This window comes from Phaethon aethereus (assembly GCF_964289735.1).
Source record: "Phaethon aethereus genome assembly, chromosome: 1".
Lineage (NCBI taxonomy): Eukaryota > Metazoa > Chordata > Aves > Phaethontiformes > Phaethontidae > Phaethon > Phaethon aethereus.
Genome location: NC_138575.1, coordinates 19,125,182 through 19,149,634, shown reverse-complemented (window position 1 = coordinate 19,149,634; position 24,453 = coordinate 19,125,182). Strand labels below are relative to the sequence as shown.

At 39.5% G+C, this 24,453-nt stretch overlaps 1 protein-coding gene across 1 annotated transcript in view; it reads right to left on the bottom strand.

Annotated features, from left to right (window-relative positions):
- The window catches only part of TAFA5 (TAFA chemokine like family member 5), a 431,534-nt gene extending 408,394 nt beyond the window's left edge, over nucleotides 1–23,140 (bottom strand). The window contains exon 1 of the mRNA XM_082013933.1: nucleotides 21,696–23,140. Coding sequence (XP_081870059.1) covers nucleotides 21,696–21,807 — 112 coding nt within the window. The 5' untranslated portion in view covers nucleotides 21,808–23,140. The remainder of the gene's footprint in view (nucleotides 1–21,695) is intronic.
- Nucleotides 23,141–24,453: the final 1,313 nt, after the last annotated feature.

The following is a 24,453-nucleotide window of genomic DNA, read 5'->3' as shown; positions in this document are numbered from 1 at the left end:
CATTCCATTCATCAGACAATCTTCAGGAGGAAAAAACTGTCAGTGTTTGAAAAGAGTTATTGGTATGACAAGGGTAATTATAATAGCACTTTATGCTTTGGGGAGTAATGTAACACAGCTCTGGTTCATGGACAGCAGAGAGACTTTCGTTGTAATGTATGTGGTGTGATATTGTATTATTAGCCCTGCATGGCATTGCTGAAGAGAAATGGTGGCAAGTCAGGACTAATACAACAGGAACTAGAGTATTTCTAATTCCCTCCTCAACATCTGTTGCATAAAATGTAATTTGCTCATTTGTGCAAGCTGTGCTTCTTTAGAGGCAATCTCCAAATCCTTTTTTTGAGGTACCTGCCCCAATTTGTACAATTTGAATGTGGCCCAAAATAGGCTGCATTTCAATTTCATATCATTTCAGAATGCTGCAGTGAGCAACCTGTTTATTTAAATTACATCCAAAACAAAGCAATACAGTGGTATGAGTGACCGGAGAGTCAGAAAGGAAGAATTCAGAGAGTGACAGTTTTTTTGTTTTTTTCAAGAGGCAGAGCTCTCAGATCACCAGGAAGAATATTAAGGAAAGCAGTTAATATGTAGTTAAAGGAATCGTAATGCACATGAACATATGTTGTTTTACCTAATTTTGATCAACTTAAAAGTAAAAATGTCTTTATTCTTTCTGTTGAGTTTAACACACCATCTGGTTTAATTATTCCTTAGGTAGCACACTATAAAGTTAATAGTAACAGTATTGTTAAGCCAATCAGAAAGAACATTTCTGATGTGATTTTTCACCAAGGATGTTTCTCTTAAACCCATTGACTGTGAGGTCAATGTAATAAGCTTTTGCATAAGTATTACGTTACTGCCAGTGCTTGGCAGATGTTAGCTCAGAATTGTCACCTCTAGAAAGACTCAAATCTGCTTACTCAATGAAAGCATTTAGTCATAATCTAAAGTACTCCTTTAATTTAGAGTTTCAGGCAGAATTTTAATTTTAAAATTATTTAAATAGTTTTAAGATAGTTGAGAAGATATGATGGCATTAAAAACACAAGATCTTAAAGATTTGTCTATTAAAAGGAAATAAACTGCAGTTTATAAAAGTCATGTTGATTAAAGAGTCAAAATACTAACGTCAATCTCAGTCCTCATTTCAGCAAGGAAAGATATGCCCAGTGCGACTTCTGAAATCCACTGCTTTGATCAACTAGGCAAGTGAAATATGGAGTGTTCATTATTCATTGTAATACCAGAGGGAACGTAGGGGTTTAGTGATTCAGCTCAATATCTTTGAGTTGAAAAGTGATTTCAAGCGGTTTTGCATAATCCAAATTTTAGAGACTCCTAGTGAAGTTCACCATTCTACTCCTGCTGACTTTCAATAGGATGCAACTACTGTTTAAAATCCTAGCTTAAAACTACTTTGTGTTGCTTATCTTTAAAACTATTATTAAAAAAAAATGAATGGTGTAACAAATTCTTACAGAACTGAACATTTTCCTATGACCCTAAAAAAAAAAAAAAAAAAAAAAAATCTGTTTCCCCTGAAGGTATTTCTGAACTGAAAGAGGGGGAAAAAAACTCCAAACCTCTAGAACAGAACTTCATCTCAATGAATGGGTAAGAAATACTTTATGGAACACACAACATACTATTCTGAATTTAGGAAAAGAAAGGGAGAAGATGTAGAATACACTATTGGTAGGGGAGTGTTTGATATTCTCATCATCATAACATACATACTTGTATTCTCAAATGTCATATTACATGTTCTCATTCCCTATTCTGGATTTCAGCTATGTATGTGATAAAGAATGTTACATGATAGTCATGAATTATGAGAGCAGAAAGACTAAAGCCTTATCAGCCATACAAAAAAAAAAAAATCACTTGAAGCAAACAGGTGTTTTCCTGATTCTTATGCTTCATTGCCCATTGCAGCTGGATACAATTTATAGCATAATACTGCTATTTTAAATTACACCAGTTACAGTGGTGTCTGGTGACCCCATGAAATACAGGGAAAAAAAAAAAAACCCACAAACCACAACTTAATTTCTCAACAGCCATACTAAATGGAGCTAATGGAGGCAATGGAAAACATTAGGCTTGCCAATGTGACGCCCGTCTACAAGAAAGGCCGGAAGGAGGATCCTGGGAACTACAGGCCTGTCAGCCTGACCTCTGTACCAGGGAAGATTATGGAGCGGTGGGTCTTGAGAGTGCTCACAGGGCATCTGCAGGACAACCAAGGGATCAGGCCCAGCCAGCATGGGTTCATGAAAGGCAGGTCCTGCTTGACCAACCAGATCTCCTGCTATGACCAGGTGACCCGCCTAGTGGATGAGGGAAAGACTGTGGATGTTGTCTCCCTGGACTTTAGTAAAGCCTTTGACAGCGTCTCCCACAGCATTCTCCTGGAGAAACTGGCGGCTCGTGGCTTAGACAGGTTTACTCTTCGCTGGGTGAGGAACTGGCTGGATGGCCGAGCCCAGAGAGTTGTGGTGAACGGCGTTAAATCCGGCTGTTGGCCAGTCACAAGCGGTGTTCCCCAGGGCTCGGTTCTGGGGCCGGTCTTGTTCAATATCTTTATTGATGATGTGGATGAGGGGATCGAGTGCTCCCTCAGTAAGTTTGCAGATGACACCAAGTTGGGTGGGAGTGTTGATCTGCTGGAGGGTAGGAGGGCTCTGCAGAGAGATCTGGACAGGCTGGATCAATGGGCAGAGGCCAACTGTATGAGGTTTAATAAGGTTAAGTGCAGGGTCCTGCACTTTGGCCACAACAGCCCCATGCAACGCTACAGGCTTGGGGAGGAGTGGCTGGAGAGCTGCCCAGCGGAAAGGGACCTGGGGGTGCTGGTTGACAGCCGGCTGAACATGAGCCGGCAGTGTGCCCAGGTGGCCAAGAAGGCCAACAGCTTCCTGGCCTGTATCAGAAATAGTGTGGCCAGCAGGAGTAGGGAAGTGATCATGCCCCTGTACTCGGCCCTGGTGAGGCCGCAGCTTGAATCCTGTGTTCAGTTTTGGGCCCCTCACTACAAGAAGGATGCTGAGGTGCTGGAGCGTGTCCAGAGAAGGGCAACGAAGCTGATGAGGGTTCTGGAGCACAAGTCTTATGAGGAGCGGCTGAGGGAACTGGGGTTGTTTAGTCTGGAGAAGAGGAGGCTGAGGGGAGACCTTATTGCTCTCTACAACTACCTGAAAGGGGGTTGTGGTGAGGTAGGTGTTGGTCTCTTCTCCCAGGTAACCAGTGATAGGACAAGAGGAAATGGCCTCAAGTTGCGCCAGGGGAGGTTTAGATTGGATATTAGGAAAAATTTCTTCACTGAGAGGGTGGTCAGGCATTGGAACAGGCTGCCCAGGGAGGTGGTGGAGTCGCCATCTCTGGAAGTGTTCAAAAAACGTGTGGATGTGGCGCTTCAGGACATGGTTCAGGGGACATGGTGGCGCTGGATTAATGGTTGGACTTGATCTTGAAGGTCCTTTCCAACCTAGTGGTTCTGTGATTTGTTGTTTACTAACTGCCTACAAATCTCATTCAATCCAGGACTATATACATACACTACTGATGAGTAGAAGAGCCTCCACCTGTGAGTCAAAACTTGAACTTGAAAAGCCTTATCAAACAGTTCAAAGGAGCTAATGAACATGCAAAAGATTTCAGGGGATGAAGATAGTAATCCATAGGTGATTCCACAATTTTAGTGCAGACTTATCAGAAAGTGTAACTTCTCCCTTATATCACCCACATGTTCCTATAGACACCCTTATTCCGCTATACCACTCCAGGAAGCTATCTGTCTGACAACCAATTTGACCAAAAGAAGAAGAGGGAGGAAAAACAAAGTTGGATGGGGATCACTTCCATGATCTGCCTTTCAATGTGGTAGGACCTAAAATCATGGTGACTTAAAGTGATTGAGAACCATTGGCTCAACGGCTATAAAAAATTCTTACTCTTTGGATACAGCAGATTGTTCCAATTTGTACCAAATAAAAATACCCAGGTATAGAAACATTTTATTAAATGTTTCTGGCTGGCTATTCTATTGTATATGACCACTTACACCACGAATCACTGGCAATCACTACTGGCAGTGGTTTAGAACCTGTTATAGCATCTGTCTTCTGCCTCAAGGGAATGGCAGCCTGTTCACATTCTACCCTTCTCAAATAGAAATACATACCCTGAAAGCAACTTATTCATAACCAGTCTCTCTCACTGGCTTGTCCACGAAGGGCACAACCCATAATCTGGGAAACACAAGTGTTAAGAGAACCTTCAAGGCTGCAGTTCTTATGAGATGCTGCAGAACTTTAGCACATAATAGCTTAAATTAAAAGCAAGCAGCTAAGTGATATAATGGACTGGTTGTTGGGGGAAAAAAAGGCATCACAGAAATAAGTTAACAGCGAGATATTACCATCTCACAGACATCTAACGTTAAGGACAGCAGTATCACTAGAAGAACACAAAACTGGAAGAGAACTCTTCAAGTCATCAAATCCAGTGCCTTGCTATCACAGACCCCTGTGTATTAAAATAATTTTTGTAAATCAATTAAATCCCACTTCCAAACCTTTTTTTTTTTACCACCTCCCTGAAAGAACATTCAAAAACCTACTTACTCTGATAATCAAAGATCTTTATTGATGTCAGCATACCTCCACTTAATCCTGAGCTAACATTGTCCTTCCTTTTCTTTCCTGTTGTTTACTCTCCTGATGTACCTTATGTCCCTCAGTTGTTTGACTAAGCAAGCCAAACACTCTTAAACTTCATTTCTGGAGTAGACATTCAATTCCCGTGAACATTCAACCACTTTTCCACATAGCTCAGTATGAGTTTCTGAATACAGGGAATTATCCATAGCTTTGCTGATGAAGTCTCAACAATGCTGTCTACAGCGACATTAGCACTTCTCTTTTTTTCTAATTCACCTTTGGGTCACACATCTTTTTCACAGTCCCAGTAATGATTCATAGCTATCCTGCAACTAACCAATATGCCAAAGATCTGTGTTCCTGGACAATGATAGATGAGCTCTCATTTTACTGCAGGAATTCATGCTGATAATTAATAAATACATGACCTTGTAGTTCATCTAACTGTAGTTTGCCCCCTCTCTATTACTTCAGTCTTCAATATCATCCACTGGTGTTGTACTTTTTCTTATACTTTGACATACTGGTAGAATTTTAAAATGCAAGCTAAATGAGAGATGCGTACCCTAAATATATTTGCTTCTTGAAGCATTAGATACAAGGCATTCTTTGATATTATTTAGACCCTTGACTGAAATACAAAATATCCCAGACTCATATTGTATCAAATGATGCCATAGTTGAATCATTTGTTTTAGAACAGTGAAACCAGCCAAACAACAAATTCTACATACAGAGACTACTGCAACAGCTATTTGATTTTATATGTAAAAAATAAAACGATAAATGTTTTTTCATTTAGTAGGAAACAGCTGCACTCCTAACTTTACTATCTGGAAAGCAGGAGAAGTAGCTGCTTAAAAAAATCATGTCATTTTTAGTGAAAAATGGCTTCAACTTTGGGAATAATTGCTGTTGCCAGTAGGTTGTTAGAAAATTACCAGCAAAGCACTGAAATAAAATGTGTTAAGATTCAGAAGCTTTTTAAGTAATTATCAATGTGAAAATGAATTACAAATACTAATCGTTGGCCTGTTCACACATATCAGCAGTCAAGAATACACAATTCCACCTTAAAATAAATTCTCCAGTCAGTCACACTACAGTAGCTACCTAAATGTATCAGGAAGCTGTTGAAAAGGGGAGCCTTGAAGTATAAACTGAAAGTAACTACTTAGTCCCTTTCTGTCATTCTCCCTCTTTTATTGCAAGTTCTAACAACTTTATCAGTGAAACAACAGATCCTGAATTATCATGCTTTTTTGCCGTAATTTCTCTAAGTGGAGAATTACATACTTGAGGAAAAAAAGATGCACTGGGATTCAGTGAAGATTAAGTCTTGCCGTATTCTTTCTGCTCCCATGCCAATCCAGTGTAAAAAATGTCGATAGCTTTTCTACCATTTTAATAAGTGTACTGTTCTTTTCAAAAGGGGTCAAATGAATGATTGTCCTGTACAGAATCTGACACGATATTTTCTAACTAGTGAAGTAATCATGTTTTCTGTAAATGCAGTTACAAGACCTTGGTCTTGAGTTTTAATGTGCATGTACAGAAAAGTATACCACCTTTATTTAGCTCAGAAAGACTGTTCTTGTGATTATGACTGCTGACCAGGTGTTAAAAGTACTAAACCGTGCAACAGTCTGCCACGCCAGTGCTGGATGCTTTCCCAGCTGCTGGCCAGAATCTGATCACCTTTTTCTAAGCAAGGTGTTCAATAAAGTAGTAAAACCCCCTCCTGTCTAACACCACCTGTTATCTGGGCTTCAGACCAGGCCACCGGTCTGAGACAGCACCTGCAGCTCTGCTGAGTGTCCTCCACGTTAGAGGGAAAAGGAAGACAGTCATATCCATTCTAACAGACTTGGCAGCTTTGGTATAGCTGATCTCCAAATACTCTACTTTCATCCCTAAGACAGCTGTAAAAGGCAAACAGTAACAGCCTGAAATGACTTTGGTCATTTTCCTCAGACCACAAACTCAGGACAGTACAGGCATTTCTTTTCTCTACCACCTTCAGGGTCTTACAATAATCATACCGCTCCTATTTACTCCTAATCAGGATCTAGATCGAGAGTGTGAGCAGCAGAATGCACACAAACTCTACCCCATGCCAAGTGTTAACATAATAAACTCTGTGAAGAGCTCTTGTGTAAAGAGGAGGTGGTAAGAACTGAATCCAGGATGGCGAAAATAATGCTGGAAGCTTGTCAGAAGTGCTCCGAAAAACAAACTTTCTCTAGAATTGCTCCCATTACAAATATGTTTGTCTTTGTGCCACTAAATCGGGTCATAGCTTCAAAGATGTCTTTTCTTCCTCATCTATGGCTCAGAAAGCCATGGCAGAAAAAATATCCCCCTGGTTTTCAGCTATGACTTACTGGACTTACCTGCTTTTCAGGCATGGGTTGGTCATGGTGAAGCGCTCAGTCATATCCCCAGATCTGCACTACATGTATGCAAGGAAGAGGGAACCATGATTTTATGTGGAAATGAAGTTCCAAACTGGACAAAATTCAAAAGCCCATGTTCAGCAACAGAAAACATCCACCAAGCAATAAAAACATGTACAAAGTCCAGTTCAAACTTTCAAAGGCCTACGTTGATCTGCGAAAGTAACTTCTAAAGGCATCGCCATTCCAAGAAAACAATTACTTTTGTCATTCTTGACAATGAAGTATAAGAAACAAAAAAATTATGATGGTATTAGCATCATTATGATACTAATTCCCACAAGATTAAAGGAATAAAACACAAACCAAATTTATTCAGATTAATTGACCCTCATTTTCTTCTTTTACACACAAAATAGAAACACTTCTATAAATTAATTGAGCTATTTATTCTACAAAAGAGAGAGAGGAACATGCTTGTTGGCAGTGTTTTATGAACCTGAAAGGTAATGGGGCCCATAAAACTCCTTGACACTTGTTTTTGAGATTCACAAAATTAGAGTCTGTACCTCATACCTGAAGTGTCAAAGAGACTAGGTTTTTTTGCCTGATTCATCTATCAGCCAAATTTCCTGCTCACAAGAATTTGTTTCATAGATTTTTTTACTCCCTTCTCTTTAAAAAATAATAGTTTAAGTTCCTTGAGGCAGTAAGTCTTTTATCAAAGGCAAAAATAACAGATGCATTATGCCTATCTTGCAACAAAAAAAAAACCCAAACAAACAAAAAAACAACCACAACACCACAACCACTCTTCTTCAATGTTACTGAAAACATACATAAAAAAAATGCATTTATGTTCAGAAACACATTGTTAGTGTAAGATCAATATTCTTCACGGATATTCTTCATCTTACATAAATCTGCTTTTTATATGGAAACTAGTCAGGCAATGGAGAAAAAAAATACTATAAAACGAGGCTTATGCTATGTACGTGTACCCTAATCAGTACAGAAAACAAATAAATCACTCTCTAGAAAATACATCCTAGGAACAAAATATATTAATTTTCAGTATTTGTAGAAGTTCTACGTATACATGAAAAAGTTTTCAAACATTACAGTACACTGAAACAGAAAATCAAAGCACAGTTTAAGAGTAATATAGTTAATTTAAATAGAAGAAATAAATATCAAATAAAATAATCAGGTAGGTTTGAAAAAAGGTAAAGATAGAGTTTGGTAGATATTTTGATAGCATTCGTATGGATTTCACATGTGAAAGCTCTTCTTCCTTTGTTAGCTTCACTGGTTCAGACACTCATGCAAATTTCCAATGTGCTGTTTCACCATTAGTCACCTTAAATCCAAGTTTGGAAAAAAAAAATTCATGTCTTCTCTTTTCACCATTTATTCTCTTTCATTACCTGAAATTGATTTAAAAAGGAGCGTTTTCAACTGTTTACAGGCAATAAATCATTCCTGATTTTGTGTGTTTAAACCTGCTCAAATTCCTTGTTCTCAGGAAATAAACATTATGGTCATTTTCCTGGAATAATATTGTTACTATATGTAGGTTTTAAATGTATCAAGCAACATTCTTTCTCCCTGAGTGTAGTCCCAATAACAGCTACTTTCAATATGAAAGAAAAAACATTTTTATGGCTCTATTGTATTTTATACTGCTGAGCATTGCAACGGTGGATGAACCTCCTGGCCAAGATCTGTGTTAGTATGCACAGCAACTCAACGAGTTAGCCAACACGCATTCTGTAAGATCTTGATTTTCCTGCCTCTCAGCTAAAATACTACCAATGTTGGGAACTAATATTTTGACAGTTTGTTATCAGCTTTAATTCTCCACTACAGCAGTTCTTGCATTAAGCAAGCAGAGACAGAAGCAGACATTCTCCCTTTCGCTAAGTACAGCCTCCTGACTAGCAGGAACTGTTTCAGGTTCAGGTGTCTGTGGAAGAGACAAAGAGAGACAACACAGAATCCACAAGCTGAAAGCAAGCACTCAACCCAACTCTTAGCTTTCTTTAAATGATTTGCAGCCATAGACATATCTCATTCTCTACAAACCAATAAAGTTATTTATTTTACGGTCCTAGAAAGAACTGCTGTTATCAATATTTAAATAAGTGTTCTCACATAATTTTGGAGGATAGAATAAAAAATATTACATTTATTTACTGATCCTAAATAAACAAAGTTACTCTTCTCAAAAATTCCAGACAAGATATAAATTACCAATATGATACATTTGTTTCCAATGAAGCAAAACTAAAATGGATGCTCCAGAGTATCACGTTTTTCTCCTGTATCTTTGTGTTTATGCATCAATCAATCCTGGGATGTAGGTAAGAGGAAAAGCAACTAATGCAGAAACAAGCCTCAGTGTGAATTTACAAGCTTTCATTTTTTAAGGACAGAATTTTCTCTGACAGTTGTCTCTCACATAGTTGCACCTGATTTAAAAGGTGCTCTGCTGACTTCTAAAGAAATGCTGTCAAAGTCTGCAATTCAAAGTTAATATCCAATTTCCAATTCTTTTCAACATGTCAGCAAGCAAAATTCAAAATTTTACTTCCTCTATTATTTCTTTAAAATTATACTTTTTTCCTTGAGGTTTCCGTATTACTTTCCAAGTAAAAAAAAAAAACAAACCCCACAAACCACCCACCCCCCCAAAAAAAAACAAAATAAAACAAAAACATACAAACACCAAACTCATGGCACTATCTCTGCTCCTCAAGGAAAAGGAAAAAAAAAACCCACCAGCAAATTTAGAGATGTGGGGGGAAAAAAGTTACTCACTTAAGTTCACCTACAGTGCTACATCCTGAGAATAAATATATTAATTATAGAAAGATACACTGAGAAGAGCAAACTAGAAAGTAAAATAAGAACATGAAACTGGTCAAAATCATACTTTAGAAATGCTGCTCCTTGACTTCACAGAAGACCTCTGAAATTTTCATTCCATATGCTTTATGTGACCATCCCTTCAAACAAAGGCAAAAACCAACCAACTCTGGTTTAAGTTCTAGCTTCCTGCCACCCACTTTTAAGAGAGCCATTCCTGTTCCACAACTGGAAAAATATATGTTATCCAGCCAAAACATATGTGTCCCTTGTCACACAAAGCATACATGACCCGAGTAACACTAACATGCCAGGGCTCTCTGGCATTTTGGCAATTTAAAATGTTTGTTCAAATTACACGCACTGGAACTGAAAGCATATTTTTTTCCCCTCAACATTTCAGTAGTTCTAACCCTCTGTGAATAGTCATATCCGTTGCTTTAATATACTTTAAAATAATTTAGAACAACAGAAGAAAAATTAAGCACTAATTTCAGATATATTATGTTCTCTGTGCACTGCCAGTTTACTAAGTTCTAATAAGATACACGCATGCAAGCCTACAGTATGCCATATCACAGTTTATAATTGGGCTCAGAGAACCTGATGCATGTGGAAGAAAAACAACCAAGCCAAATCCTCAAATCTCTGCAGATCTGGCAGTTGGGAGAAAAAGTCTCTACACATATATCAAGTTAATTTGTCTGAGAAGTCACTGGCAAACTGTGATTCACATAGGCGTACTTGTCAGACCGAGTAACAGAAAAGCACTTCAGAAAGTGGCAAGACAAACAGTAGGGCCAATTCACCTGACCTCAGATAAGAAAAATAAGAAAGCAAAACTGAAAAAAATAGAAAACTAATATTGGGACTCTGCCAACACAGAGCACTAAATTCTAAAAGAAGCTCTCTGGAAGGAAATGGACATCAGTTACTACAAGCAGTGAGAGGAAAGGCAGTGAAATATATTGGGAATGTGCTCTAATAAGGTAATGTAGGAAATATTTTCCTGAGTTATACAAATTTGGTCTTTGAAGGAGACAAAAAATCCCCTATAAATTTCAGGGAATTAACTAAAAAAAATAAGATAGCTAGTTGCTTCATTTTATTTTGCATCTGTGCTTACATTAAAATATCAAGAGAAAAAGACTACTTTCACTCTGTGAAATTGAGGAGTCTGAAGGACATCCCTTTTCTCTATATAAATTATCTGAGACAGCATTGAGCAATGGTTTTTGGTATTACATATGCTCAACATGACGTCAGTCTTATGAAGTCAAGGTAATTTTTGTGCCAAAGAATATACTGGTTTACCTATATTCCTGTCAAATGTCACAATGGAAAAAAGATAAGCATGAAGCTGTTTCATAAGAATTACTTTTGAAATGCCACCAACTCAAGTATTATACATTGTTTTTAAACTAATTCCTTGGAACTGTATCTGAAATACCTCGAATCCATTTACTGTACTTACAAGTGGCAGTACATGCAACGTGTTATCACCCTAAGAGTTGACAGCAGCACTTTACAGAACTCTGCAAAAGCATGGGAAAGGTAGCCTATATAACACCATAAACTGTTAAAAAGTCTCTTCAGTCAGGCAATGTAAGGAAGATTATGTGAGAACATAATTAAATTTATAGACAGGATTAAGGTAGAGATTATCTAGTTATACAGGCAGCACAACCAGATTTGGCCAGCTGTTAGACGAAAAAAGTCTGTGAAGATGTATACCGCGGAAAAAGGTGAAAAGCAGCAATATATTCCTTGAACAAAAACATACCGATAAAAGAATGAGGTATAGAAGGCAACAAATCTTTCCAAATGAAAAGGACTGTAAAAAGAGCAGTTACACCGAAGAATGTAGAAATGGAAGAATCACTCAGGCTGTAAAGCCAAATACCCTACAAAAAATAACCACATAACAAACTTTTTTCATACATAGCTTTTATTTTCCAGATGAGAAGGTAGGGCAGGAAGATTCAAGCGGGTGGGACTTCAATGCTCAGTGCAATTTGTACCTGCTCTGATATTCGAGGCAAAATTTTCTAGTCTTCTTCGCCCCTGCAGCTTCTTATATATGTGTACACATTGTTCACCTTTAAACCTTTTCTTACCTAAATCACTAGTAGATGAAGGCGATTCAAATGTATTAATCACACTATAAAAGGTTGCATTGTGCAAATGTGTTTATTTTTGTTTCATATGGAAGAGGCTTAAAAAATGAGAAAAAGAATAGTAAAGCTGATAACCTTTGGTACACTCATCTAAAATTCACCTGGATTCCAACTTTTTGGGGAAAGACAGTATTTTTAGAGTGCCCAGAATGTGAAAACACTGGCAATGAAAATGAGGAATTTATAGTAAGACAAAACACACTGCAAAAAATGTTCAGTATGCAAGCTGTTTGTAAAGATGTCTTCAGAAGATCCCAGTAATATATGCCAACTACATCTCTCGGTTTGTACAAATCCTTTGCTGCAGTAATTCAGTATCTTGACCTATAGTCTTAATGAATCTGTATCACAAGCCTATTTTTCTGCAGCTTTTCTTCCCTACAGAAATACTGCACCAATTATTAAAAATTTAAATATTAGGTGTGGGCCTTGACAATAAAATAAGCAACATGCTAAAGATGCTGGATTAAAGGACTGGATTGATGTGCTAACATATACATTAAAATCTTAGCAAGTTGTCTAATCTGCTTTTTATCAAAGACGAGCACTTCTGCAGCACAATTTACCTGAAACTACATCTTGTATCTAAAACAAGTCACATGAACTGCCCTGGAAAAAAAAATCTGTGTTTCCATTAACTTTAAAAGGAGATTATGTTAAATATAGGTGACTATACTACAGAAATCTAAAGTAAGAAAAGATGAGTTCTATTCCGATGGAATTGAAACTATTTGTCAGCCATTTCTTTTAACCCAACGGGATCTGAGTTCTAGAACATGCATGTTTGGTTTTTTTCTAGCTAGAACTGATACCTTAAAAGGAAAACATCTGTCAAAATTCTTTAAAATGGTATCTTAAAAGAATCATTATTCCAGGTATTAAGATATACAAATACATGTTAGGTCAAATGCCGTATAGGGGTTAATTTCAAGGAAATTACCACCTTTAAGTAACATCCAGTGGGAACCATTTTTAAACCCTCTCAGTTTTGTTTTAAATATTGGTATGTTTTTTACTGAGCACACACATATACTCTTCTCTTAAATGTTCAATAAAGCACGATTGATAGCGTATACTGAAAAAGCTCTGGAACACCTTTCTGATATTTTTCAACAAAATGATCTTGAAGATTAACTCAGATTATTATATTAGTTCAATTCAGAAAAGAATTTCATATTTTTATGATTCAAGCCTATATACAAACCTACTTTGGAATCCGTTCACTATACAAAAAACAATAGAAAAAGTCACATTTCTCTTAGGTTGAAGAAAAGTGTCTATCCAAGGTATAACTAAATATAAAGTCCACTTTAGTTCACAAAAATGAGAAACTGGTGAATCCTTTCAGTAACACCAGAGAATGCTCTCAGTAAAAAGTAACCTCTCACAACATCTGTTACACTTGTATTTAGTTTAATTTAAAGCAAGAGAACAAAAGTCATAGAATGGATTTGGGTTGGAAAGAACATTTAAAGATCATCTAGCCCAACCCTCCCTGCCATGGGCAAGGACATCTTCCACTAGACCAGGCTGCTGAAAGCCCTGCCCAATCTGACCTTGAACACTTCCAGTGATGGGGCATCCACAACTTCTCTGGGCAACTTGTTCCAGTGTCTCACCACTCTCATCATAAAAAAAGTCTTCATTATGTCCAGTCTGACTCTACCTTTTTTCAGTTTAAAACCATTACCCCTTGTCCTATCACTACAGGCCCTGGTAAAATGTCTCACTCCATCCTTCTTATAAGCTCCCTTTTAGTATTGAAAGGCTGCCATAACGTCTCCCCAGAGCCTTCTCTTCTCCAGGCTGAACCACCCCAACTCTCTCAGCCTGTCCTCACAGGAGAGGACATTTTGGTCCTCTGATCATTTTGGTGGCCCTCCTCTGGATCTGCCAGAAGTCACTGTTCCCACAACATTCCAACATTTCTGCCTGCAATTCAATCATTTAACGAAAAGTGCAAGAGCTCAGCTTAAACCCACTGCCATCATTTGGCTAAACTGTTCTGCCAAACTTTGCACCGACGTAGTTCAATGGAAAAATTAAATATTCTGCTAAAAGGGATATTGACATCTGAGAGTATCTGAAGTGATACAGACATTTGGGGTTAACAGTATCTCATATTGTCAAAGTATTGTCTCTTAGAACATGTTTGTCAACATCGGAGTTCTAAGAATCAGGAAAAAAAAAAAGAAAAGTGTTCTAAGAGCAAAGGTAAAAGCCACCATAAATTACACTGTAAATTACACTGTGATTAACAAGAACACAATAAGAATTCTCTTTTACATTCCAATAAACTTCAGAACCCAAAATTTCTTTTGCATATGTAGTAATTTCTCATTTCTTTAAGAATTAAGGACCCTTCTCTCATACGATGCAGCTGTCAGCTAACAGAACCGGCAGGTTCTACTGCAGTGCTTGAATACAGCTGATCACTACAATTCTCCTCTGCAACGGATGAAAAAGTCAGGAATCAGTCCAATTAACGTAACTTGCAGTTTGAAATCTTACCAATCTCCTAGGCATTCGACTTTGAGCTTTTATTCAGTTTTTGCTCCACAAAATACAGAGTCCATCTGTTAACAATGTTCTGGAATTAACCTCCCCACAAACAAAACCAGAGACAGTCCCAGTTCTGGACCTTCAGAACACCAAACCAAACAATGGGGTCATAGCTCAAATTGCTACTTTCAGTCACAGGCAAAGACAGAAGGAAGCTTTATTTTGCCAGGTATGTGATCCTAAAAATGTTTAAGATCCTGCCCTTGTTAGAACACTCTCCTGTTGGAAGAGCAGAAGATGCCAGTGGTAGATGGCTCTTAAAGACAAGGATCAGCTGAAAGCATGTGTTAACTCGGACTGCAAGAGAATGGAGGCAGAGAACATCAAAACTAAAAATAAGTCCTATCAGCCTACATCCTTGAAGGGAATTGTAACCACAGGAAAAATAGTAGCTAGAGGTCTCTCTAGATATAGTTCACATTTTCTCCAACAGCAGCATGTCATTTGGCAAAATAAATAACATTTTCTTCTAGAGAAGTAACCTCCTTATTGCTGTACTGGGCCACAGGCACTTAAAAGAAGTGCTAGGAGACAGAAAACCACAGATGATATTGAATAACTAGCTGTTCCTCAGGAAAAAGCCAAAGGGGCTGTTGCACAGAGACTCCTTTGAAAAAATAGTCAGTTATGCTCCTCACTCCAGAGTTAGATGAGACACTTTCCTGTTATCTGAGACCAATCAAGTGTTTGAAGAAAGGTGTCCAGAAAAGCAGTCCATCCAGACATCAAAATACAACACAAGCCACAAAGACTTCAGGAGATCAATAGATTATCACATGTATGCAAAACCCTCTACCATTATACTTGTGATTCCTGTACTGTAGCCAAAGTCCATTTATTGAAAAAACACGCACAAAATCTTTGAAATAAACCTCTACACCAAAAATATTGGAAAACATACTCTAAATACGGTTCATATAGTTTCAAATAGTCACTGCATAACATTTTCCTATTTGCAGGACTAACGTAAAAGCATATCCATGAAGAGATGACTTCCCAAAACATATTGCTTCTCCAATAAGCAATTTTGCTAGCCATCTGTGCAAAAAGCAGTGTAAATTCCCTTTATTATTACACAGAGGGGAAAAAAAAACAAACCACAAAACTAAACAAATCCCCAGCCCAACAGCAGAACACCACACCTGGTCAAATATTAGCCCAAGGATGAAAACATTCGGGTTTGAATTTAGCAACAAAGAATACGCAGACCAGGAAGACTGTCGTTAATCTAGATTTGCCTATGTATTTGACACTTCTGTACATAGCTCAGTATCCAAGTGCATTTCTGAGTTATTGACAACTTTCAAGGCATACCTCTAATAAACATTATTTGGAACGCCAGATGCTGGACTAGCTGTTGATATGTTGGGTTGGTTTTTTTTTGGGGGGGGGAGGGGGGAGAGGTTTGGTTTTTGGTGGGGGTTTTGGGTTTTTTTACATAATAGACTTATGGTTAAAGTACTCGCTAAGAAAGCACTAAATTACATCTTAAAAACTAAGAGATTTCATATCTCCAGCTTCCAGCAGAGAAGAATGAGTGGGAAAATACCCACTCATAAGGCTAATCTCAGCAAAGGACTTACTACTACTTCTTCAAAGGAGTCACAAAGCAAAGCAACATTAATGGGCCCCAGTAAAAGAAGATACAATCTAGCCCATGTTTACACACTTATCTGGAGCAATGGGGCTCTACTCCATGCTCCCCATACCGTTTCCATAGGATATGGTATGAACAATACAGTACATTGCATAAAAAGAGAAAAAAAACAAGGCAAAGCGATGTCAATCTCTCGCCTATCAACCCTGCTGAACGACATGGGATTCCTCTGCCACAAATTTAATTGAAAATATCCATTTCTTTCTAGTTCCCCCCTCCCTACTCATTTCCCATTATACCCATCTATACCAGTGGTTATATTTGCAATGGACATAAAAGTTATCAGAATTCAAATACATTTGAGAAATTGTAAATTATGTTTACTTCATCTTAAAGGGTTGAATTCAACATTAAAAGAAATAAGAAGACATTTCTCATGTTGATGCTGACAACTTCTATGTAATACCAATTATGTCGTAGTCTGTCGAGATGATGTGAGACAATCTCAATGACAGTTAGTATGTTGTAGAGGCCACTAAGTTCAAAGCACAGGTTTTAATTTAAAAAAAAAAAAAATGAACCTTCTTAAAAAGGAGCAGCTGTGATGTTATATAAAAAGACAGAATTTTAATATCTTGCTTTTCTTACTTAATGTCATAAAAGCGTTTTTTATTTCTAGACACAAACTAGACTGAAAAAAGTTTGAATAATTGAATAAAAAGTTGCTCTATATGTCACATTTATTCTGTCTGCAATGTTTGGGAAAAATACAAGCACAGTAATTCTTGCAGAAAATATAATAAAATTACAGGTCAGCTTGGACAGATTAAAAAAAATCTGGTTTTTTTGTTTGTGAAAACCAGAGAAAGTGATCTGAATGATATAGGATCCGTAACAGGAGCTGTAGGCCTTCATTCTGAGGTGACTTGTTTGCACCCAGTATAAATTAGCAGTGACCATTCATCATCTAACAGCTGTCCAGTGGCCTATGCATGATGCTATGGTAGCTCCTGTTGGAGAGGTGTCCAGGAGACAGTCACAGCTAATGGTCAGCCCTGCTGGCAGTCTCAGACAGCATAAGGCAAAATGAGACCTAGAAACCATAGTAGCCTGTGCCTTCTAGACAGAAAGCAATGCCAGAACAGGACAGTGAAAAGGTGTTTTTCAAATGAGCACCGTTCACCCAATGTGTAACAACAGGATATCAATTTAAGGTGAGGTCAATATAATATTTTTCATGGGAATCATCTGCATTTTGCACGGTACCATGCAAAAATCTTTGAGACACTTTTTTTTTTATTTATGCTAAGGGCTTGATTCTCCTGCTGAACAAATTCTACAGATTTAAACGGTAGACTGCAGAATCAGTCATTTGATAGAACCTATCAGTATTTCATCATTACAATGTTCTTATTTTGTATTCTGCAAGCAAAAGAAATAATGAATTAGGAGAACATTTCCTCTCTCCATTTCTTATTACTGTGAAAGAATTTGCACTTACAATGCAGAACTCTAGAGTTATGGGAAATATTTTGCATTTTTGAGTTTTAGACTCTTTTTTCCTAGTACTATCACCATTTAGTCAGCATAAATACCTGGCTTCATATTCCTCTCTTCAACATACAATATTTAAAACAAGACGGTGAACTTTCCAAGTACTATTCAGTTTTGGTAGTTCCTTTAAAAAAACAAACCATTTGCTTGCCCGTAGAAGTATTACCTTAACAGAACAGCAAAACATATAACAACCACAGGGATCTAATGTTCTATCCCTTATGCTTACAAAACGTTATAAAATAAGGAAAGCCAAAAGCTTGTAACAGCCACAACTTTGCTAAAGCTGAATCATATATTGTTTAAAAAAATCACCATTTACATATAAAAACCACATAAACACCTCAGTATTTACAGCAAAGTCCACTGAATAAACGCACTAAAATAATTCTGAATCAAAACATGTTATTTAGATTTCTGATGTGGCATGCAGCTGTGATACACAGAAAATTTCCTTAATTTGACCAAACTTTCTAACATGGAAAAATGTAAATTCCAGTTACAGAAGGAAAAAAAACCAATTCAATGTACCTTTACAACACAGAAACTGTTACTTAAAGAATTCACTGAAAGTATTTCTCTCTGGTCTACTACTATTCGTTAAACAGGCATGCTGAATGCATGTCTGGGATCCAAAAATGTGACAACTTCTCTAATTCCGAATTGCAGTTGAAGGTGGTCACCCTCTACCAGGATAGCCACCTGAGACTGTTTTTACATTTACTGCTGGTTCTGGTAAGTAAACTAACTCCTTGGTGGTCACAACAGCCTATTTCTACTGCTTCATTTTTGCCTTATCCTTTTGAGAACCTCCCAAACCAGTCCGTTTTTTCTTCGGGAGGAGAACATTATATTATATTTATCACTATAGCAACGAACCTAATTGATATGATGCAGGTTTCTCTTCGACCATAGGATGGAGCCACTATCCCTAAATATAATCTAAACATTTAAGAAATAAAAAAATGATCATTTATCATTTCACCATGTCAAAGAGAACATAACTGGGCTTCAGAAATTAATAAAAATGAAAGTCTAATGGACTGTACATAAGCATATTTATAAAGCATGTTCCGGATGTACATCTGTCAAGTGGAACTCAGAACTGGTTGTTCCCAGTAACAGGGATTATTATTGTACAACAAATACATTCCCAGAAACAAAAGATTCACAAAGTAATTAGGGGAAGGGGAATAAACATTCATATAACTGATTCAGGAGTAAGTTTTGCCAGACCAACAGATTAAAAAATGAAAATAAGCAAAGTTTTACTTATAGTGCTAAAAAAAATGGAGATATGTAGTTGTTCTGATTATTTTTTTTTTTGAGCTGCAGGGTTTGATGTAAGTGTAGTAAAACGATACAGTGAGAGATAATCAGATACAAGGTTCCTGTAGTTACTTTAAGACTGTATTGGGGTTTTTTGTTTGGTTGGTTTTTTTTTTTTTACAGAAGTCTGCTTGATCTCAGAGTTTTAGGTTGCTATACTTCCATATATTGAATATAAGGTGTATGGAAAAATACAGAACCCCTTACATTGTCAAGTTCTTTTACTTCCTAAGAAATATGGCATGGCTGTTAGTCTTACAACATAACTGAGCCCATCCCCCACCTCAGTTTTGCTTTCCTTCAAAAAATAAGGCATCAGATGAAAAAAAGCCTGAAAAAACCCTAGATGATTTTGAAAAGAATTCATAAAATTTGTAATACTACTTTGCCTAGAAATAGCTTCACATTTTTTCCTCCTTGATTTTTAAACATCTTCACCCTTTCCAGAGAGCAAAAACATTTTTTTGCAATTTTTCAAATACTACCGCTAGAGAAAACGTTCGTGGTGCTTCATTAACATTTGGAATTGCAGTTGTCAAATCAGTGAAACATTACATAAATGGTAGAGTGTTTTGACACTGCATATTTTAAGCTGCGCGGTGCTTCTCAGCACTCTATGGAATGAAGAGCGTACTACATGTTTGAGGAACACTTTCCACACTGCCTGAGAGAATGAATTAGAAACTGGTCATTTAAGTACACCAGAAATTACCTTCATATTACTGGCTAACATTTGCCTTGTTCAGCATCAGTAAGCAAAGTAGAAAATAAATAATGAACAACATATAACAATTCAAAGGGGCAACTTCATTCCTTAGACCAGCACATTGTCAAACCTCTCACTGTTGAATATAAATAATTCTTAAGGTGTGAGAGTTTACAGTTAACTCCTTCTGAGGCTATGCTGATAGAAGACATCTGCACAGAACAACTCGTTATCTTCTCATAAAAAGGCTGGGACCCCCCAGACATTTCTAGCACAAACTTAAAATATTTCCTATTATTAACATCCATCTGAATTCCCTTTACACTTGAACTGTTCATCTTGTAATATGCATTTACCAAGTCACTTGTGTCCCAGTATGCACACAAATTATTTTAAATCTAAGTATGTTGTTTAGTATACTCTCTATACTAGCACATTGAATATGGCATTATGTACAAAATTAAATTATTTACAAGTGTGGCCTGTTTGATATGATTTTTTAATGAGAAGTGTAATGCAAAATGTGCTAAATTACAAAAAGCTAATTACAAAATATGTTTTTCATATTAGACTAAGCCTCTTTCACTGTTGTCAGTACAAAGAGACCCTGTAACATTCAAAAAAGTGAATTAAAGGTTCTCCTAGCCAACTAAAATTTTGTTTCAGAAAAAGACAACCAAAAACCACTGAAAAATGGTGAATATAATAGGGTTGGAGGATATGGAATAGAGGGTTAAGAAATGCAGCAGGCATGCTCCTGAAAACCAGAATCCATTTCCTATTCATCATGACCTACACCTATTACAGCTCGACAAGACAAGCCTAGTGCAAAGTCTTTTATGCTACAGCTAATGAAAGGAATATGCACTATGGGTATATCAGAGACCACATTCAGCTCAGGTGGGGAAAATACAGTGTAGATTCGTTTTGTCAAAGTTGTGCAGGGCCCTCCTGATAAACTACTTTTTATTATTATTACTGCATGGAGACTGCTTTTTCTATTCTCTTCGAAAGGTTCCCACTCTGGTACTATGGTCTAACTTGCATTCGCCAGAACTATGAGCACTAACTGTATTTATATTACATAACTGTTTGTTCTCAGCAAGAATCATTTTCAAAGAAACTAACAAGAAAAAATAAAGACATTTAAAATTATTAATAGACCAGGCACTTGATTCTTACAGATACCTTATCTGCAATTCAGTGTGATTAATGGACAATCTATCAAGACTGAGAAAGAATATACAAAACTCTACCGAAAACCTGTGATACAGCTCTAAAACCGACAGCATGGCCTTACTAAACTGCTGAGGATATGCTAAGGAAGGGCTGGGGTGTTCCAATGCAGTTTCACAGTCAGAGAATCACGGATGATCCCAGTTATGTTAAGACATCTGTCACTTGACTAAATATGTGCTTCCTAAAGAAATGAACACAAGCAAAATAGCTCCTGTTCACAGAAGATGGACAGGGGTAGAAGAGTGTGTACATGGAGGGAGCAGTCTGAGAGGGCTGGTAGCATCTGATAATAAACTGAGAACAGTGGATCGCTGTCACTACCACTAAAAAGTTTGTTCCCAAGATCCAAGGGATGTTTCTATTTGTACTGGAAATGCCACATCTACAACCTAAAGGCCATCTCATGCTCCCAAGAAGCAGCAGTACTAGTGCCAATCTACCTGCTTTACCAGAGGGGAGTGGGGGAAGTGGCAAGTGTAAGGTACAGTACATAACGCCTGCCAGCTTCAGAGCTTGGCCTTTGCCAGAAGCGTTACCTCAGATGGGAAGGGCGTGGATTTACACCCAGCAAAAGCACCAGGACAAACATGTACTTACTGCAGTAAGCGATTAGGAGACTAGCCAGGATCATGATAGCCCAGAAAGTTGAGGACATGCTTGGCAAGGCGCTGGCATCTTTTCTACTGCTTCTCCTGGGAGATGGAGCCATTGAAGCCACTTCCCCGGTGGGGGGGAAAAGTCAGACAGTTTCACCAGCCAGCTCTCCCCTTGACTGATGGCCTTTCTCCACGTGTAATCCTCAAGGAAGGCATCTTCTAATGACCCTGCGGTTCAGCAGCAGCAACATGGTCCTGTTGCAAGAATCATCTTCCAGTCAGAAAGCCAAGGCGACTCTAAAGCATGCAGGACTTCGGCGCAGTGGCTGCAGCCAGCTTTCCTCCTGTTACTGTGGCGAGGTTCACCAGCGCGGTGAGTTTTACTGGGACTCAGATGCCTGGCGTAATGCTGAGCTTTGAAGATGTCCCACGAGCCAGCCTCTTTTTTATGTTTTTGTTTTTTTCTTTTTTTAATTTGCAGAAGTTGCTTCGCTTGTTGTCTTTTCCCCTGCCTCCTCCCCCGGGAGGCAGCCCCCCGGAGGCAGCGGCCCGGGTCTCGGCGGCGCTAGCGCGGGGAGGCCTCCCCCGCCCGCCGCTCTAGGGCGACCCCCGCTCAGGCCGCCGCCGCCTCCCGGCCCAGGGCAGCATGGCCGCGGGGGCAGCGGGCACCGAGGGACGAGGGCACGCCGGCGGCCACCGCCGCCCGCCCGCGGGGGGAAGGTTCCGCCTGGCAGCGCCGCGGGGCGAGGGCGATCCGCGCCCGAGCCCAGCACCCGCGGAGGAGCGAGAGGCGGCGGTGCCCGCCAACGGCTGAGGACGGCGGCGGCGGACAGCCCGGCCCGCCGGGCGGAGAGGCGCCCCGTCCCCCCGCGGCGAGTCCAGCCTGATCCCTCCTGGCCGGTCCTGCGGGCTCGACGGAGCGGAGGCGCGACGGGACCCGCGGCGAGCGGGACACTTTACACGGAGGATCGGCGGCAGCAGCTCTCCTCCTCCCCACACACCATGAGCTCCGCTCCTAAGCTCTGCCGCTAGAGCAGCGCCGGCCCTTCAAGTAAAAAGGAGGAGGAGGAGGGGGACGGCGGTCACGCCCACAGGTGAGGAGCGCACGGAGCGGCCCTTCCCCCGGCGCCGCGACACCTGCGCGTCCCCGCCGGAGGAGCGCTCCCGCCCCCCGGGCGGACATCGCCCCCGCACCGGCCCGTCGCCGGCGCCTCGCCCCGCTCCTCCGCGCGCCTTCCCCGGTGCGACGCGGCGAGCGGCGGGTTCAGCCCTCGGCGGTGGGGAGGGAGGAGCCGCGGGGGCTCTCCCCGCAGCGCTGCTCCCAGCCTTGCGCGGGGCGGGGGGCGGCCGTGCGGCGGGCAGGGGCCGAGGGGCGCGGGGCGGGGAGTAGCGGCAGAGGCAGCTCCAGCCCCCGGCGCCTTCCCACGGCCTCCAGCGGAGAGGCGGCAAGGAGGAGTCGGCGGGCAGGGCGGGGAAGGGCTGGAGAAGGGTAGACCCCTCGGGGAGGCTTTGCTCTTGGCTGGGACGGAGTCTTGGCAGAAGGAGAAGGGACCCAGGGACCTCTTCCCGCCCCCTCACCTGCACGGTGCGGCTCGAAGTCTCCAAGGTGTCTGCCTAGACACGGCCATAGGTGTTAATGGAAGCATTCCTCCTTCTGTATTCATCTGTGGTCCTCAGAGGGACTGGTGGCATGCAATTTCTGTCACTGTAGCAGCAGGAACACGTTGATGTGAAATCAGATTTAGAGGGCTCCAGTCCACATGTGTGCCAGTAGCCTTTATGGTAATAATAAAAATCTGAAATGTTTTAAGAGGGACCAAGTAGTTGAGCTTTTCCATTCGGAGTCTCCATAGCAATGTCCTCAAATTAATGTTTTAGGTTCTGCAGAAGGTAGTCATGTTCCGAGTACAGGCAGGATTGGCAGACTGGAAGAAGAGCTCAGTCACAAAATGTCCCAGTCATCTCCTCCTGTGTTTTGCTTGCATAATAAAAATATCGGAAAAAAGCAGATCCATATTGCTTCAGTAGCCCCAGGTTTGTCTGATTGTTTGCCACCTAAATATCTGGACTTAAAATTGTATATGAATGATGCATTATTTACAAGACAAGACTGTAGGGACTTGTACAGTACAGCTGCTCTTGACTAGATACTTGGAACTAAGTTCAGTTTTGCACCATGAAGACATAGTCAGTGTAACGTTTTTGATTTCAGATCTGATTTTCTACCGGAGTAGTTTGCATCCTGAACTGGTAGGGCAACGGTAGGCTGATGTGTTCAAGTATGCTTCACAGAGATGAAGCTTTAACTCTCATTTGGATACATGCACAACATCCCCTTCCGGGATGTGACTTTCCCTTATTTTCAGTAGGAATTTATTTTCTATTATGTTTAAAAACTAGAATAGAGCACAGCTCAAGCATTACGGCAACATGTTAAGCTTTATTCTTCTCTCTCACCTCATTTAAGAGAACATTTTATTCTTATTTTGTGTTTAGAGACTAAATCTTTGTAACACCTTCTATCCCTGATTTAGACACTAGATTTTGTTTGTAAGTCAATATGAATTCCATGGCTCCTTTGATATCCTGAAGTATTAGTTCAATTTTATATTGTAAAGTACTACTGCATAATGGGTTTTTTAAAAAAATAGCACTTTCAAATTTCCTATTCTCAGAACAAATATAAATAAGTATTAAGCAACAAAAATGCCTCAGCATGATGTGCTGCTGTTCATTGCAATTCCAGGACTAACATGTAA